Raw genomic sequence first — 14294 nt, 5'->3', positions numbered from 1 at the left:
TTGTTTCAGATGTTCATAAAGTTTGGTTGAATCGTAAAAAAGTTGGAATATTTTTCTAAAACCAGAGAGTGGAATCTGAAGTTCTGAGCGTCCAGCAGCTACAAACACACACACGCAGTCAAAACACTCGCCTCGGCCCCACAACAGTCACTGTTTCCGCCATGAAGGCCACAAAGGTCAGAGAAGACCGGCCGCGCTTCAGACCCCCCCGCTCTGCCGCTTGGCAGGCCCAACATTTACTATCAACAGGAAACATCTTTCACAGAAAAGGAAGTGTTCGTCTCTAATTGGCCCGATGTGATTCAATGACCTAACCCCTCTCAGCCAATGGGAGGGGAGTTATTTTAGGAGGGGGTATAAAAGGGAAGAGGGGCCTGCACGACGCCTCTCACACACTGACTCCACGGTGTGTGTGCAGCTCCACTTCTGCAAACGCAGGAGCGAACAGAGACGCATTACTAAGCACATCTGGTTTCATTGTTGTTCCACGGATCCCATAACACATCGTGAAACCACAGTCTAAGCAGAAGACCATGGGGGGAAACCCAGAGGAGCCGAGGAGCTGACCTCCTCCTGATCCTCCAGCCGCGGCCTGTTGGAGCTTTGGAGACCTTTTCTGTCCGAGCGTGAAATAAATCATTCAGGAAGTGGAGAGGAAGGGAACCAGTTCATGTGGTCTTTACTGGTTTCACATGAATTGGTGAGCAGAGCTGCTCCTCGTCGGTTCATTATGTCACCGTCTCCTTTCTACTCCACACATTCCTGGAGGGGATTGTTCTTCCTAAATGCAGCTTTTCCTTTGTGTTCTGCGTTTTAGCTGACGGCGAGGAGCATGAGAGCACAGCCAAAAATATCAGAAAACACAGGGTGACATGGGGGGGGCATGGCGCAGCGGCGGGGGGCAATGACGGAGTTCCCTGATTAGTGAGTTACCACGCTGAGACAAAGGGCCTCTGAAATCACAGGAAACAGAACAATCAAAGAGCCGAGTACATTCCAAGAAAAGCAGCAAGCCACAGAAACACGACATGATCCGGGACGTTCCAGTCTGCCCCCCCCCCCCCCCCCCCCATCCGAGAAGGAACGCTGAAGCATCGGGTGAAGCATCTGCACAGACTGAAGCTCACGCATCAGCCTTTCATCTGCGCTCCTCACGTTTTCCTGCTGAGGTGGAATCACAGGAAGACATGAATCTGTTTGGAGAAGAACTCTAATTACATCCTCCGTGCTTCTCGTTGAACTGACAGGTATTTTCCTTCTTTGATGGAAGCAGGAGTCATCTCCTCCTCAGACCCCCCCCCCGTGAGCCCCCAGCCAGAATCAGGAATCCATCAACTGTTCCTGTTCTCCAAAATGGCAGTTGTTTCTACAGAACCGTTCTCCAGCGGTCCCTCCATTCATGATCCGCCTCGCCCCGCCCAGCCCTACATTCCATCATGACCCCGTTCACTCCAGGGATGGGGGGACAACAGTGCCGTCCCTCCGTCCCTGTTTTTGGTTTTTGAGGTTTCTTTGAGGGAAAGTTGTCACGAATGAACAATTAGCTGCAAAATGTCTCTGATTTCTGGTCTATTGTTTGGCTGCAGGTAACAACCGGGTTGGCTGCTTGAAAACCCTCAAAGTGGTTAAACCCATTTTCGGTGGAGAGATGAAGGGAATCTATTTCCAGCTGTTTATCTCTGCGTGTAAAAGCAGCGGGGAACCTCTTCCCCCACAGTCAGCCCACTTCTCCAACCTGTGGCCTGCGTGGCTGCCATGCTCTGCAGATGCCTGGCTGTCTGCGCTCTCAGGCTCTGCAGATGCCTGGCTTCCTGCGTACCTCCACTCCTGCAGCCTCCAGCGCGTTTGTGTTCTCTGCTCAGCAGTGGAGAAAATGCTGCAGACTTTTCAAACGTTCTGTTTCTGCGTTTCAGCAAACAAAACTTTTCTGATTACGATCTGAGAGCGCCCTTCAACATCACCAACGCGCTTTACGAACATCTTATCAGATCATCAGATGTAAAAAAAAAAGCACTATTGTGGGTCTTTGTCCTGAGCTTTGAGCCAGCAGCACGCCTTTCAGGCTTTTCCACCGTCATTGGAGAGAGTAAAGAAGACCAGATGAGTAGGAATTTGAGAACTGTCAGAGTCTAAAACAACACATTTCGGCTCAGCGGTCTTCTTGGCTCACCTAGAGACACTCATTATGTACACAAATGGTGTCCATGTGTTCCGGTTAATCTCTGATTTGAAAGACAACATTGGACCTGAGCCACAGCGGCGGCAGGAATGCGCTATCTCTGTGGTGAAACCGTGTGAGGTCCATCAGAAACAACGCTGCCAGGAGAGATCAAGAGACCGCCGATCGCAGACCTGTTGGTCTGAGGAAGAAGGTCACGATGCTCTCCTGAAGGGATTTATATGGAACAAACAGCTAAAGGGTGTGGTAAGGTGCACCGAACACCCGCCTGGCCTCACACACACAGGAGGAGAATCGCTGACACAGGCTCCGGCGCCTGCAGATGCATGCACACACGCTGCATGTTGTTGACTCTTTTGCAAAAGCGTGCATCTGGGCTTTGGGGTTTGCAGCTCACAAAGGTGCATCACACGGAGCAGAGAGGAACTGTGATTGTTCACTGCAAAGATGCAAGCCAACTCATTTTGCGTTAACCCACAACACACAAGCGCTGCTGCTCACACACGCGGAACACACACTTCAGGAAACTATGGCCAAACTGTGAGAAGATTCACAGTTCGAAAAACAGGAAGTGGTTACCAGCTGCATTAAACCAAAGTACACCTCAGTAATACAAACTCTGCACTCTGGAAATCTACAATATCTGCATGCTTCAGAGCTCCAAAGCAGAAGTGAGACAAATGTCTTCTAAAAAATGCTTTTTATTTGCTTCATTTGCCTGAGAAGCAGATGTTGCCTCGCTGAGACCGTGGAATGCAGATGCTGGAAGACCTGTGGTGGTTCATGTTTGAACTCTCACATGGATGAGGGGCTTTTGTCTGGGAGCATCTCTATACCTTTAACAAAGGAATGTCTGCATTGCTTAATGCGTCGGGCAGGTAGATTAGCGCAGGCTTTTCTCCTGCACCTCGTCTGCGCCTCGGGTTAAACACAGCAGCTGCCTCGTTGGAGAATGTCACTCAAAGCCCCGTGAGCTCAGACACATTTATGGATCAGGAGCGTTTATCCTCTCAGCCCGCCGCAGGTGGAAGGACCGGCCCGTGTCCAGGCATGCTGACAAACGCGTAGAAACCAAAACACCAGGAGAACCAATCGAGCCCAGAGTGATTTCCTGAGCGGCTGTTCAGAGGACGGCGCCGGCAGGCCGCGTGATGAGCGGGTTCAGGAACAGGTTCTGGCAGCCCTGCTGCTAATGAGACGGCTTGATAAGGGCCTAGTGAGGAGGTCAGGTGAGCATTAGGTGGTCAGGCAAGGTTGGAAGGGCGGGGTCCTCAGCGATCGAGGGGCTGTGAACTCTTGACCTTTGTCAAGGCCTTTGCTGCTGCTGCAGTTTTGCAGCACTCGCCGTGGCTGAAGGCGCGTTTGGGTGTTGGTTGTGTATTTTAGTCACTTTTTCCTGCGACAGCACCTCAAGGATCACGTATTTTGGAAAATGCAGGCTGATGCGGCGGGGACTCAGTCATCGGTCACTCCTTGTAGTAGTTCCTTCAGCCAATCACAGCCGGCATGACTCTCCCTTACAGAAATGCATGACATTAGTGGTGGACTTGACGTGAACCGTTGTTGCAGCGTAGCTCTGACGCAGTGGATCCTGCTGACCTTCTGTGCTGACGCCGCAACAGCAGTTCTGACTGTTTTCACTCCAAAAAAAGCAGCGGCGCTCTGGCTGGGCGCCGCCGGCTCCCTTATAGGAAGTGAGAGGAGAGGCACAGATCACACCAGAGATACCAAAGAGCTGTAAGGAAGATGGGGGGGCTTTCAAGTTAACCAGTTGGGTTAGCCCCCCCAGCTATTGCAGAGGGTTAATTATAGCCCTGTTGAAGTGTTAAATAGACCAGTAACCTGTGCTTTAGTGCAGTTTATTGAAGCCAGGTGTGGTAAATAAATCAATCAGGTCCCCCCCCCCGATCCTCGGGGGAGTTTTCAAAACTACCCCTGCCTCTGTGGAGTGTGTGGGTATTTTCAGTTCTGCTCCTGCTGTAGTAAAACACAACCGTATTTAAAATAGATGAAAATTCTTCAACTGAAAACGATGCGTTGGGGTTCGATTGCACACGGCCACAAAAGAAACTGACGAAAGTTGAGAGGAAACCGACATGCGGCTCAGCAAACCACTCTCTCCGTTGAGGTAGCACACTTCACACATGGTGAGCTAACTATTCCGTAATGGTGCGGACTCACTTTTTGCATGTGGATCCACCTGGTTAGCTGAAAACCGCACTTCAAACACCAATTCCTGTCAGCTGGCTCAGAGTGAAAGAGGGACACATCAAAATATGAATTCTGCGCGTGCCACATTGTCGGTACACACCGGATCTCGTTTATCTACAACCACAGGTTGTTGTTCTCTCTGCCGTTTTACAACCAAACCCAAAAGTCTAAATTACTCAGATGCAGATCCACCCTCAGCACCTGATGACTCCCTTTAACTGCTCCAACTGTACCAGCAGAACCTGATTTGGCGCCTGTTAAGCCCAGATTTTCTCTCATCTTCTGCTGAGTCAGCAAATGGTGAGGCAGAACAGGTGATACGACATTTGCTCCAAATCCAGGCCTGCTCCGCCGTTTCTGTGGGAAAGCTTCATGACTGGGCAGAATAAACCCGTCTGGCCCATCGGAGCTGCTCCTCCATGGCTTCTTGACTTCCAGCTGTTGGCCTTGAGACAAGCAGGAGGAGAAGCCTGACCTCTGTGCTTCTCAGCACAGCTCTGCCTCCGCTGTCACAGGCCTCGCACAGACCAAACAGTCACGAATGTTGGACCCGGCAAAGCCAAGACTACAGGACCTGTCGGACCTGGAGGAGATCTCCTCTTCAATCCAAAACACTGTCAGATTTCAGATTACCACAAGGGAGATAACAATGGAGGCAACTGAACATTTGGTTTGGCCTCCTCCAGCTGCTGGTTCTCCTCATGCTTCAAAAATCGCTCCCTGGGTAAAGTTCTCTGGTCCTCATGGCTTCAACGATGTTCCGCTCCGACCCGCTGAGGTTATTTGAAGCAGGTTGTTGAAACACCTCTGGGATTAGTCAAGAAGTTCCAGTTTTCAAAGCCCTGACATCAAGGAAAGAGAGGAAAGTGTTTGTCACTGTTTTGGTTCAGTTGACTCTTTGCTTCCAGCTGCAGAAGCCTTGAATGTGCAGACGAGACGCAGATCATAATAAGGGAGCTTAACAGTGTCAGCTGTGACCCGTCCAGACCCTCCATCCACTTTCTTTGCTCTCAGTGGTGTCATCAATCTGCACACACCAGCTCTGACCTTTTGACCTTCGTGACGCTACAGCTGATGACTTTTCACAGCCTCCCCTGCCGTTTTCCGTGAGACTGCAGAGGCTCCACGGTCCCAGTCATCGCACCATCACGCTGGCACCACCTCATTTTCCAAGCTTTTCTTCCCCGTCATCCGTGGAGACACAGCTTTCATTCAGGTGGACGGAGCCGCAGTCCTTCCTGAGAGAGCGCGGCGCTGTGAAAACAGCCAGGCCCACTCAAAGAACGGCAACCAGGTGTACAGGAGGAAATACCTGGAGCATTCCTTCTCCCTGGAATGTTTTTATTGGCCTTCTTACAAATGTGTCCATTTTGAGGTGTGTGTGCTATAAAGTGCTCTGCAGGCTGGATCGCTCCATCAAGAGGAGCCCGGCTTCAATGGGGAACCTGTGTTAGCAGAGGGGGTCAAGTTGTTTGAACAGCTGGCAAAGTTTAGTTCGGCACGTTCAAATGCGCACAGGTCTGAGGCTGCAGTGCCACACAGGGGGGGAGAAAAACAACGGCCCCCTCCCCTAAAAAACAGAACAGACTGTATAGCCAAATCTGCGCTGGGTATTGGTGCAACGGTTCTTCTGCTGAGGCGGGAGCAGAGACTTCAGGGCAAAGGCAGGAGATGAAGACGCTGAAGAAAGGTATGGGGCATCTGACGGTCTGCGTGACGGTCAGCGTGACGATCAGCGTGACGGTCAGCGTGACGGTCAGCGTGACGGTCAGCGTGACGGTCAGCGTGACGGTCAGCGTGACGGTCAGCGTGACGGTCAGCGTGACGGCCAGCGTGACGGTCAGCGTGACGGTCAGATGGTGTCTGCTGGGGAGGGATTATTGTAATAAAACTTGCTTACAGAATTCTGTCTTTGATTGTTTTGATTGAAATGATTGGTGCAGTTGATGGTCATTTCAGGGACATTTGGGCTTCGGCCCACATTTGAAGTCATTGGCGTGTTTCAGGCGTGACATTCAGAATGGCAGAGAACATTTTCCAAAAGTCTCACCAGTGGTTCTTGTCCAGTATCACAGTCGATCCATCCGTCTCCTTTCTTCCACTCATCCGAGGCCGGGCGGCAGACCAACTAAAGATGCCCCGACTTTCTCTGGTCACTTCCTCCAGCTTGCTCCGAGGCCGGTCGAGAGACGTGGTTCCTCCAGCAGGACCTCAAGCTGGTGGAGGCCCCATTCTCACATTGTGATGTCCCTCCACAGGACATCACAATCAAACGCCTTCTCAAAACCCACAAAACTCAGAGACACCACCCCATTCTGCCAGTCCAGTGGTACGGTCGGTAACTGCCATGAAATGCTGCAGACGTGTCCTCAGAGTATTTCGTCTCCTGACTGACTTTGTGTCCAACTGAAGTCCAACAGCTTGGACCGGGTTTTTGCTTCCACAGTGGGCCAGGCCAAGGATCATTCATGCCTGGTTTCCACTGAGCGGTACGGTTAGATCCAGTCCAGTCCGGTATTTTGAGCGTTTCCATTATAAAATGGACCCATTAAGCCAGACTGAATCGTAGCATCTTTGAGCCCCTGTTGGAGGTCCACAGAGAAATGGAATGAACCAGTTAGGGCGGAGCTACTGTTCTAACCCGTTGATTGGCAGAAGGTCATAACGACAAAAGAAAGCGGCTGTATTTGTCTTTGCTGCCCGCAATCTTCTCTCCAACAACATGAAGTGTTTTGTATCTATAAAGAACCAAAAGCGGGAAAAATGAGCTTCTGAATGACCTCCATTGTTGTTGTTGTTAGCTTCACCCCACATGGGCCGTGGCGGTGAGTGGAAACGTTCACCTGAATTACCTGGACCATTGTAAACCGGACTGAACTGTACTTCTTGATGGAAACGAGGCTTCAGACCACAGTACCTGCCTCAGACGTCCTACCGAACCAGCCAGGCTTGGTGGGACTCCTGCTTCAGGCCTTATTTCCAGTGTCCACCATCAGATCTGGGGATACCACCGCGACAGCCACCAGAGACCTTGAGACCACAGCCCCAGACAGCTGCAGAGACGATGGAGTTGGAGAGCCTGGTCCACTGGAACTCAATGTTCTCAACCTTCCTCAGTACCCAGCTCTCCCAGATGTTAGACCTCCCTGATGGAGGCCTCTGCCAAATGTTCAGAAGACCCTCACAGTACGTTTGGCTCTGCCAAATCTTTCCAACCTCCTCCCGTCTCCATCAGTGGATCCAACTCACCACCAGGTACTGATCAGTTGACAGCTCTGCTCCACCACCAGCCTGGGTTTGGGTAATAGAAGCGCCCGCCTTTGACCGGCCCCTCAGACCTCTGCTGCAGGTGGTGGGCCCACAGGGGAGTCTTTGTTGGGTTTTTTGTTGTTGCTTGTTTTATTCTTGGTTCACTTGAATAAAAATGTAAAAAACATTTTCACGGCTGTTGGAGCGGCGTGTTCGGCGTGACAAGTGGGAACAGCGTGGTTCCTGGTGTTAACAGCTAATAAATCAGAGCCCATCCCCTCAGCGCTCTGCTGGCTCAATCACATCCATATGGAGCCGTCGCTGCTCCGTGTTCGCTGCATATTTTTAACCGGTGGGTTTCCACAGCACAAACTGAAATCCATACTGGATGTCAGAACCCGTTATGCCGGGTGGAAACCAGATGCTGAGTGTTTTAACACAGAGCTGCAGTCAAACACGGCAGCGGGGGCTGTTTTTACAAGAATTGCTAACATGGACAGCCTCATAAACAATGTATAGTTGAAGGGTTGATCGTGTCTCTTCACAGAACTCTGTGTTGCTGCTGTTCAGCCTTTGCAAAGGTTAGAGCCCTTTCTCTGCTTCTCATTCGGCTCCTGTGAGACAACAACAGATACTGTAACTGAAACGAAGGAGAAAGTTTGTATTCATGCAAATCTCCAACATCAGCTGCTTTGCTTAACAATGCAAACAACATTCAGACTCATGAAAAACCCTCGGATGTTCACAGTCTGGTCACCGACGGCCTGATCGGCTGACCGCTCCGCCTGCGTTTCCACACCAAGCAGCACAAGTCTTCAGCTGGAGTATCAGTACAGCCAACTCTGTCATTCCTTTAGTTTGTGCCAAACCCCCCCCCCCCCCCCCCCCCCATCCACACACTGTTTTTTTCCAGCAGGGGGGATGGGGGGGCCTCAATGCTATCATTCTCTGATTCTGTTTGAATCTGGCTGCATGTGAGCAGGAAAAGGAGCCAAACGTGCTTCCTGAAAGTTTCAGGGGGGAAACGCTGTAATAAGCAGGGGGCGGGTGGTTAAAAATAACCGGGGTATAAAAGCGCAGAGCAGGATCCCAGGCGCTCACAAGCTCCCACTGACTCTCCGCACAGACTCCTCTCACATTTTTCCATGAGGACTCGGCTACGTGAGGATGAGACGTGGACGCGGCGCACGCCTGACCACAGTCACAGCAAGCTTTAAAAATGACAAAATTAGGTTTCATGAGGTTGCATCATGGGAAATCTGACATCTACTGTACAATGAAAGCTTTAAGACGACCACTGGCAAAGAGCAGGAAAATAAGATGAACCGCTGATCGTCTCTGAAGTCAACAAGCAGGCCGTCTCTAGAACTCAGACGTCTCCTTTTCTGTTTCTGATGAAGCTTTACAGTCGTTTCTGTTTGTGGGTAAAGCTGCAAAAAAGTTTTTTTTTAAATAACAGCAGAAAAAATGCTAGTTTACAAACTGAGCGTATTTGGTTCGACGTCACAGAAAGTCATTAAAGGAAGACGTGGAAATATTTTTGGTAGGGAACAGAAGTGAATGCCTTTCACTGTCACTTTCAGCATCATTTTAGGGTTTTCTGGTTTTGTGCCTCAGAGGCTTTGAGAGGCCTACTTTCACTGTCACTGTTACAAATGTCAACAACATGCCAATCGCTCGTCATTAACCTCTAGGATAACTGTTGACAGCACGGATAGTCTGAGAGGGGAGATAAGACAGCAGCATAAAATGCTCCAGATTATGAAGTTGTGAAATGCTGCTGGTTACTCAACGCTAAACTATTGTGCAAAAGTCAGTTCAGGGAAGGGATCGTCTGAAGTTTCACTGGAAACGTTGCTCATCCACATGCGACAAAATTCAGCGCTTCCGGTTTACGGCGCTGCAGGTTGGGAGAATTCAAACAGACGGACTGGAAGGACGCTGAGCCCCCACCTCTGTGAAGGTGTTTGAACGGCGGTTGACCTTTAACCTCACTACAAAGTGAGACAGCAACCCCCATTAAGATCAGCTGAGCTGCACTTCTTGACTCTTATCGGTGGGATTTCATCCTGACATGTATCTGCGTTTGGACTCGGAGTGAAAACACAAACCTGTCTGTTGTGCGTTTGAACTTCTGAAGTCAGGCCTCTGAGGAGGAGTTTGTTTTGGTGTCTCAGAGCTGTGCGCTCAGCGTGCGGCCTCCCTTCTCTGCTGCTCCACTGTTCTTTAATGTGACAGGTGTAAACCTGACTGAACCTCGGCGTAATTCAGACCCTGTTTGTCAGTAAAGACCTGCTGCATAAAGAATCATTTTCATTTCTGCTGTAAGGAAACTCCAAATGAGACCTTTATTTATTTTGTTCTTTACATCATAGACTCGTCTTTATCTGGGATCAATAGGTCACCAAATAGACCCTTTATGTGACATGTTTTTATTTCCACCTTTACTTTCCAGGGTTTTTTCTAGCATGTGTTCAAAAAAACAATGTGATTCTCTGAGAAGATGGTGAGAAACAGGATTGGGTTGAGTGTAGCTAAAGTATCTTCTGCAGATACGCCGTGGTGGCTCCCAGCTATCTGCACGCTGGATCAACTTCCCTAAAATGAAACTCCAAGGCTTTATGAAGTGTCTAAGGTGGCTGCAAAGAGGGGAAGCGAGACTGCGCTCACTTTCACTAGTACAGCAGAGCAGAGGCGGCGTGCACGCAGGGGTCAGGGGGTCGAGCGTCAGGCTGGCTGCACCAAAAACACGTTTCCTCAGCGTGACGCACGTTCCACTGAAAACAGTGCAGCTCAGTCATCGGGATGTGGAAAGCTTCAAGCCAGGGATGCTGGACCAAAGGCCATCTTCTCTGTCCCGCTCGTCATCTCGCTGCACCTGTTGGACGGAAAAGTCCTAAAATTCCAGTTTTGGAGCTCCTTCTCTGCACAACGGAAGCCTTTGAAAAGCAGAGAGCCCTGCTTATTGGGCTTAAATCTAAATTGGTTTTCATTCCCAACCTCGTTAAGCCAAGCCTGTCTGTGGATGTAAAGCCCCAAACATTTCTGGGTAAGTCTGGGGATCAAGACGCACAAAGAGCTGAGCTTTAATATTGCACAAAAACATGTTTTCCTGTTGGGAAAACAGTCAAACCAAAGGAATGTAAGAAACCAGAGTCTGCGAGACAGACAGCGACGGCAAACAAGCTGATCTGTCATGGAAATGTGGCCCCCATGGACACCGCGCGGCCCCCGCGCGCTCATTTACACGTGAATGAAGCGCTACCTGTAACCGTGTTTACGGCAGGAGCGGAGCCGCGTCTGGAGCCGCCTCGGACGCGCCTGGCGCCTGTTTGCGCATGCCCGCTGCGCCGGGACAAAAAGCATCTCGACGCATGACAATGAGGCGGGAGCGGGGCGCAGGTGGATGCGGGAGGGGGTCAGAATACAGTTAACCTGAAGAACAACAATCACAGTAATAATGATATAGAAGGCAGGAAAACAGGTCTGAAGATCTGCGGTTTGCCTCTAAGAAGAAAATGTGAGGAAAGGTGAGCAAGAGATCAGAGGATCTAAAGCATGTCTTTATCTTTTTATTTCGGTTTCATTGACGCCTCCTCCGTAATGATTAAGGGAACGACACGCCGCTCATCTGCGCTGCACCTCGGCTTCCAGCAGCTTCTGTCATCGGGGTTGTTACTCATGTCGCATTACGCAAGGACCTCTGGTTGCCATGGCGTTTGTGTGTGTTTACACGCAGAAACTTCTTTCCAAACCTTTCCTCAGGTGGGTAGTTCTTGAGGGCGTCAGTCTGGGGGAGGTCCTTACTTTATAGGCTGCTGTGCGCTGCCTCGGCTGTCACAGAGCGCACTGAGGCCGGCAGCTGCACGTTCGCTTTATAAAGGGCTAAATTTACCAGACTACGTTGTTTCCTGAGCTCTCACAATTGGTCGCCCGTGCGGAGCTTAGTGACTATAAGGTCTGGAGGACCTCCTTCCACTTTTCAAACTTGTTCATGATCTTGGAGCGCAGCTGTGGAGAGTGTTGGGAAAACAAATAGCGCAGATTCTGGCGCTGCTGCAGCTCCACTCAACAGAATTTTAAGAAGATTTCAGACTTCAGCTTCCAAACGATGGCCCTATCCGGAGTGATGCTGCCCTCCTTCTCCACTTTCTCAAACCAGAGAGAAAAAAACTGGGAAAACGTAAGTTTCACATTTGATTTGTTTCAGTTTGAAAAAACTCGATTTTTGCGCCTGTGACAAAGCTTTGTTTAGTTGAAGAAATGTTGATCTGAAAGCTTCATTTGTTCTGTTAATGTGAGTTTATTCACGCTGCTCGTCTCTCCGCAGAGGTGGAAGGGGGACATGGACAAATTAGTCCCAACAAACTGCTCCATGCTTGAAATGGTACAAAGTCTGGACAATATCAGCAAAAAGGACGACGAGGATCTGAGTAATTACCTCGATCTGGATTTTATTCTCTCCAACACGACGGGCTCCGACGGCGCAGGAGAATATTTCGGCGCCTCTGACCCCAGCATGTACACAGCTGGAGGCGCCGCGCCAGCGTTCCCCGCGGAGGAGCACCGCTCCCCGCCACCCCCGTACGGCGCCAGCCTCATGACGGAGCTCCTCCGTTCCGAAGGAGCCAACGGCTTTGGCATTACGCGCAACCCCGGCGCGCAGGGGAGATTCTTCCACTTCCCCCGCCCTGAAAACATCAAGGTCGAGCCCCCCATGGACAGCTACGGGCCCGTCATGGGCATGGTGCCTCAGAGCTGCAGCAAGATCAAGCAGGAGGGAAACGTTTCCTGCATGATGTCCTTCGAGCAGCCCAGAGTGGCCATCTCTCCGCGGGCAGCCAGCAGCATGACGCCCCCTCTGAGCCCCGATGACCAGGGGGGCACGGACTGCCAGGCGCAGCTGTGCCCGCCCATGAACTTCCAGCAGAAGTACCACGCGCCCGCGGCTTTCCAGCACCACGGCCAGGCTCCGCAGATGCAGATGTCCTTCCACGCTCCGCACTCCGGCTTTGTCATGTATGACGAGGGGCTCAGCCTGCAGCCGGGCGCGCAGCGGGTGATGCTCACGCCTCCCTCCTCCCCGCTCGAGCTGCTGGAGTCCAAACCCAAACGGGGCCGCCGCACGTGGCCGCGGAAGCGCACGGCGACGCACACCTGCACCTTCGCCGGCTGCGGGAAAACCTACACCAAGAGTTCACACCTGAAGGCACACCTGCGAACCCACACCGGTGAGTTCTGAACAGACAGAGAGGCGCATCTGCGCGTAATGACGCACAGTCTTCCAAACCCCCCTTCCCTCTGAGCTAACGCATTCCCGTTTCTCTCCACGCAGGTGAGAAGCCATACCACTGCAGCTGGGAGGGCTGTGGTTGGAAATTCGCCCGCTCCGACGAGCTGACCCGTCATTTCCGGAAACACACCGGACACCGGCCGTTCCAGTGCCACCTGTGTGAGCGCGCCTTCTCCAGGTCTGACCATTTGGCGCTTCACATGAAGAGGCACATGTGAAGGAGGACTTTGGATTCCTTTTTTTAACTGCGTCTCAACTGTATTTTTATTTAAATGCTCTCCACTTGGCCATTTTTATATATTATTGAAGAAGTTTTAGTGTTATTTTGTAATAACGTAGCTGGTACTACTTTGGTTGTATAAAAAGCTTTAGAAGTTTGGTTTGCTTAAGAGCAGGCGGACCGTGAAGGGGCTGGCCCTGTGTATCCTCTCTGACACAACTGGAATGCTGTGTTTGACACAAACGTGCCTTTCTATGGCTGTGCTACTGTAAAAGTCTTTGAGACGGAGTGACGTGGCCTCAGAAGGCCCCCTCGACAGGCGGAGAAGCCCCCCAGGAGGCTTCTCGCGCGCAGAGACAACGTTTCTTTAAACTGCCTCAGTGGCGGAACCGCCTTCCACATGGAACTGATGTGGTGTGAGAGCCTTTGGATCCAGCCTTCCTGTCCACGAGCAGGGCTCGACGTCCTGTGCATTCTTTTTTACCTAAATTTATACAACTAAGATAATGAGTTTTATACTGTAAAATGTGTATTTATTGTAAATATTAAAAAGATGGATCTGAACCTTCTGTCTGTGGGCTTTGTCATGACAAACACGCCTCTTTCACACACGTGGATGGACCCACCTCCCTCCGTTTCACAACCCTGCAGAACACCAGCCTGTAAAAACACATCCTGCTGAGGCAAACGTTTGAAACCCGGCCACTCCATTTCCAGTGATGCTTTGCAGCTGCAAGTCAGTAGGCCAGTCGGTTACGGGCTCAGCCTATAAATACAAACACTCCAACTCCATAATTACAGAGTGAGCCCAGACCGTCTGGACAGAGGGGCACAGCAAACCCTCATCAGCAGCCCAGAGACTCTCTTTCTGATGGGTAGAAATTATAGCTGCACATCAAAGAGCCTTAATGCTACAATTACATACAGCCAGCGTGCACCGGAGTTTCAGACCGTCCACGTCTGACATCTCCATGCTGCCAGGGAGCGTTCCCGGCTCCTCCAGCCGTTTCCTTCAGAACATGAGACACCATTCCCATCCAGCCGCCGTGGAAACGGTACAGAAATGTCTCCGTCGACACGCTAAAAATGAAAATCATATTTGGGGAAAAAAAAGAGGAAGCGCATACCAGGACTGAAATATC

General features: G+C 50.9%; 1 protein-coding gene across 1 annotated transcript; it reads left to right on the top strand.

Moving 5' to 3' along the window:
• The first annotated feature begins 11023 nt into the window (after positions 1–11023).
• On the top strand, positions 11024–13716 carry klf2b (Kruppel like factor 2b). Its single transcript, XM_004079466.5, has 3 exons — positions 11024–11822; positions 11970–12870; positions 12975–13716. Exons 1-3 carry the CDS (start codon positions 11751–11753, stop codon positions 13148–13150), a joined length of 1149 nt encoding a protein of 382 aa, XP_004079514.1. The 5' UTR covers positions 11024–11750; the 3' UTR covers positions 13151–13716.
• The last annotated feature ends 578 nt before the right edge of the window (positions 13717–14294 follow it).

The sequence above is a fragment of the Oryzias latipes genome, chromosome 17, assembly GCF_053564925.1.
Source record: "Oryzias latipes strain Hd-rR chromosome 17, Olatipes_Hd-rR_3.1".
Classification (NCBI taxonomy): domain Eukaryota; kingdom Metazoa; phylum Chordata; class Actinopteri; order Beloniformes; family Adrianichthyidae; genus Oryzias; species Oryzias latipes.
This window is presented reverse-complemented; position numbering and strand designations above follow the sequence as displayed.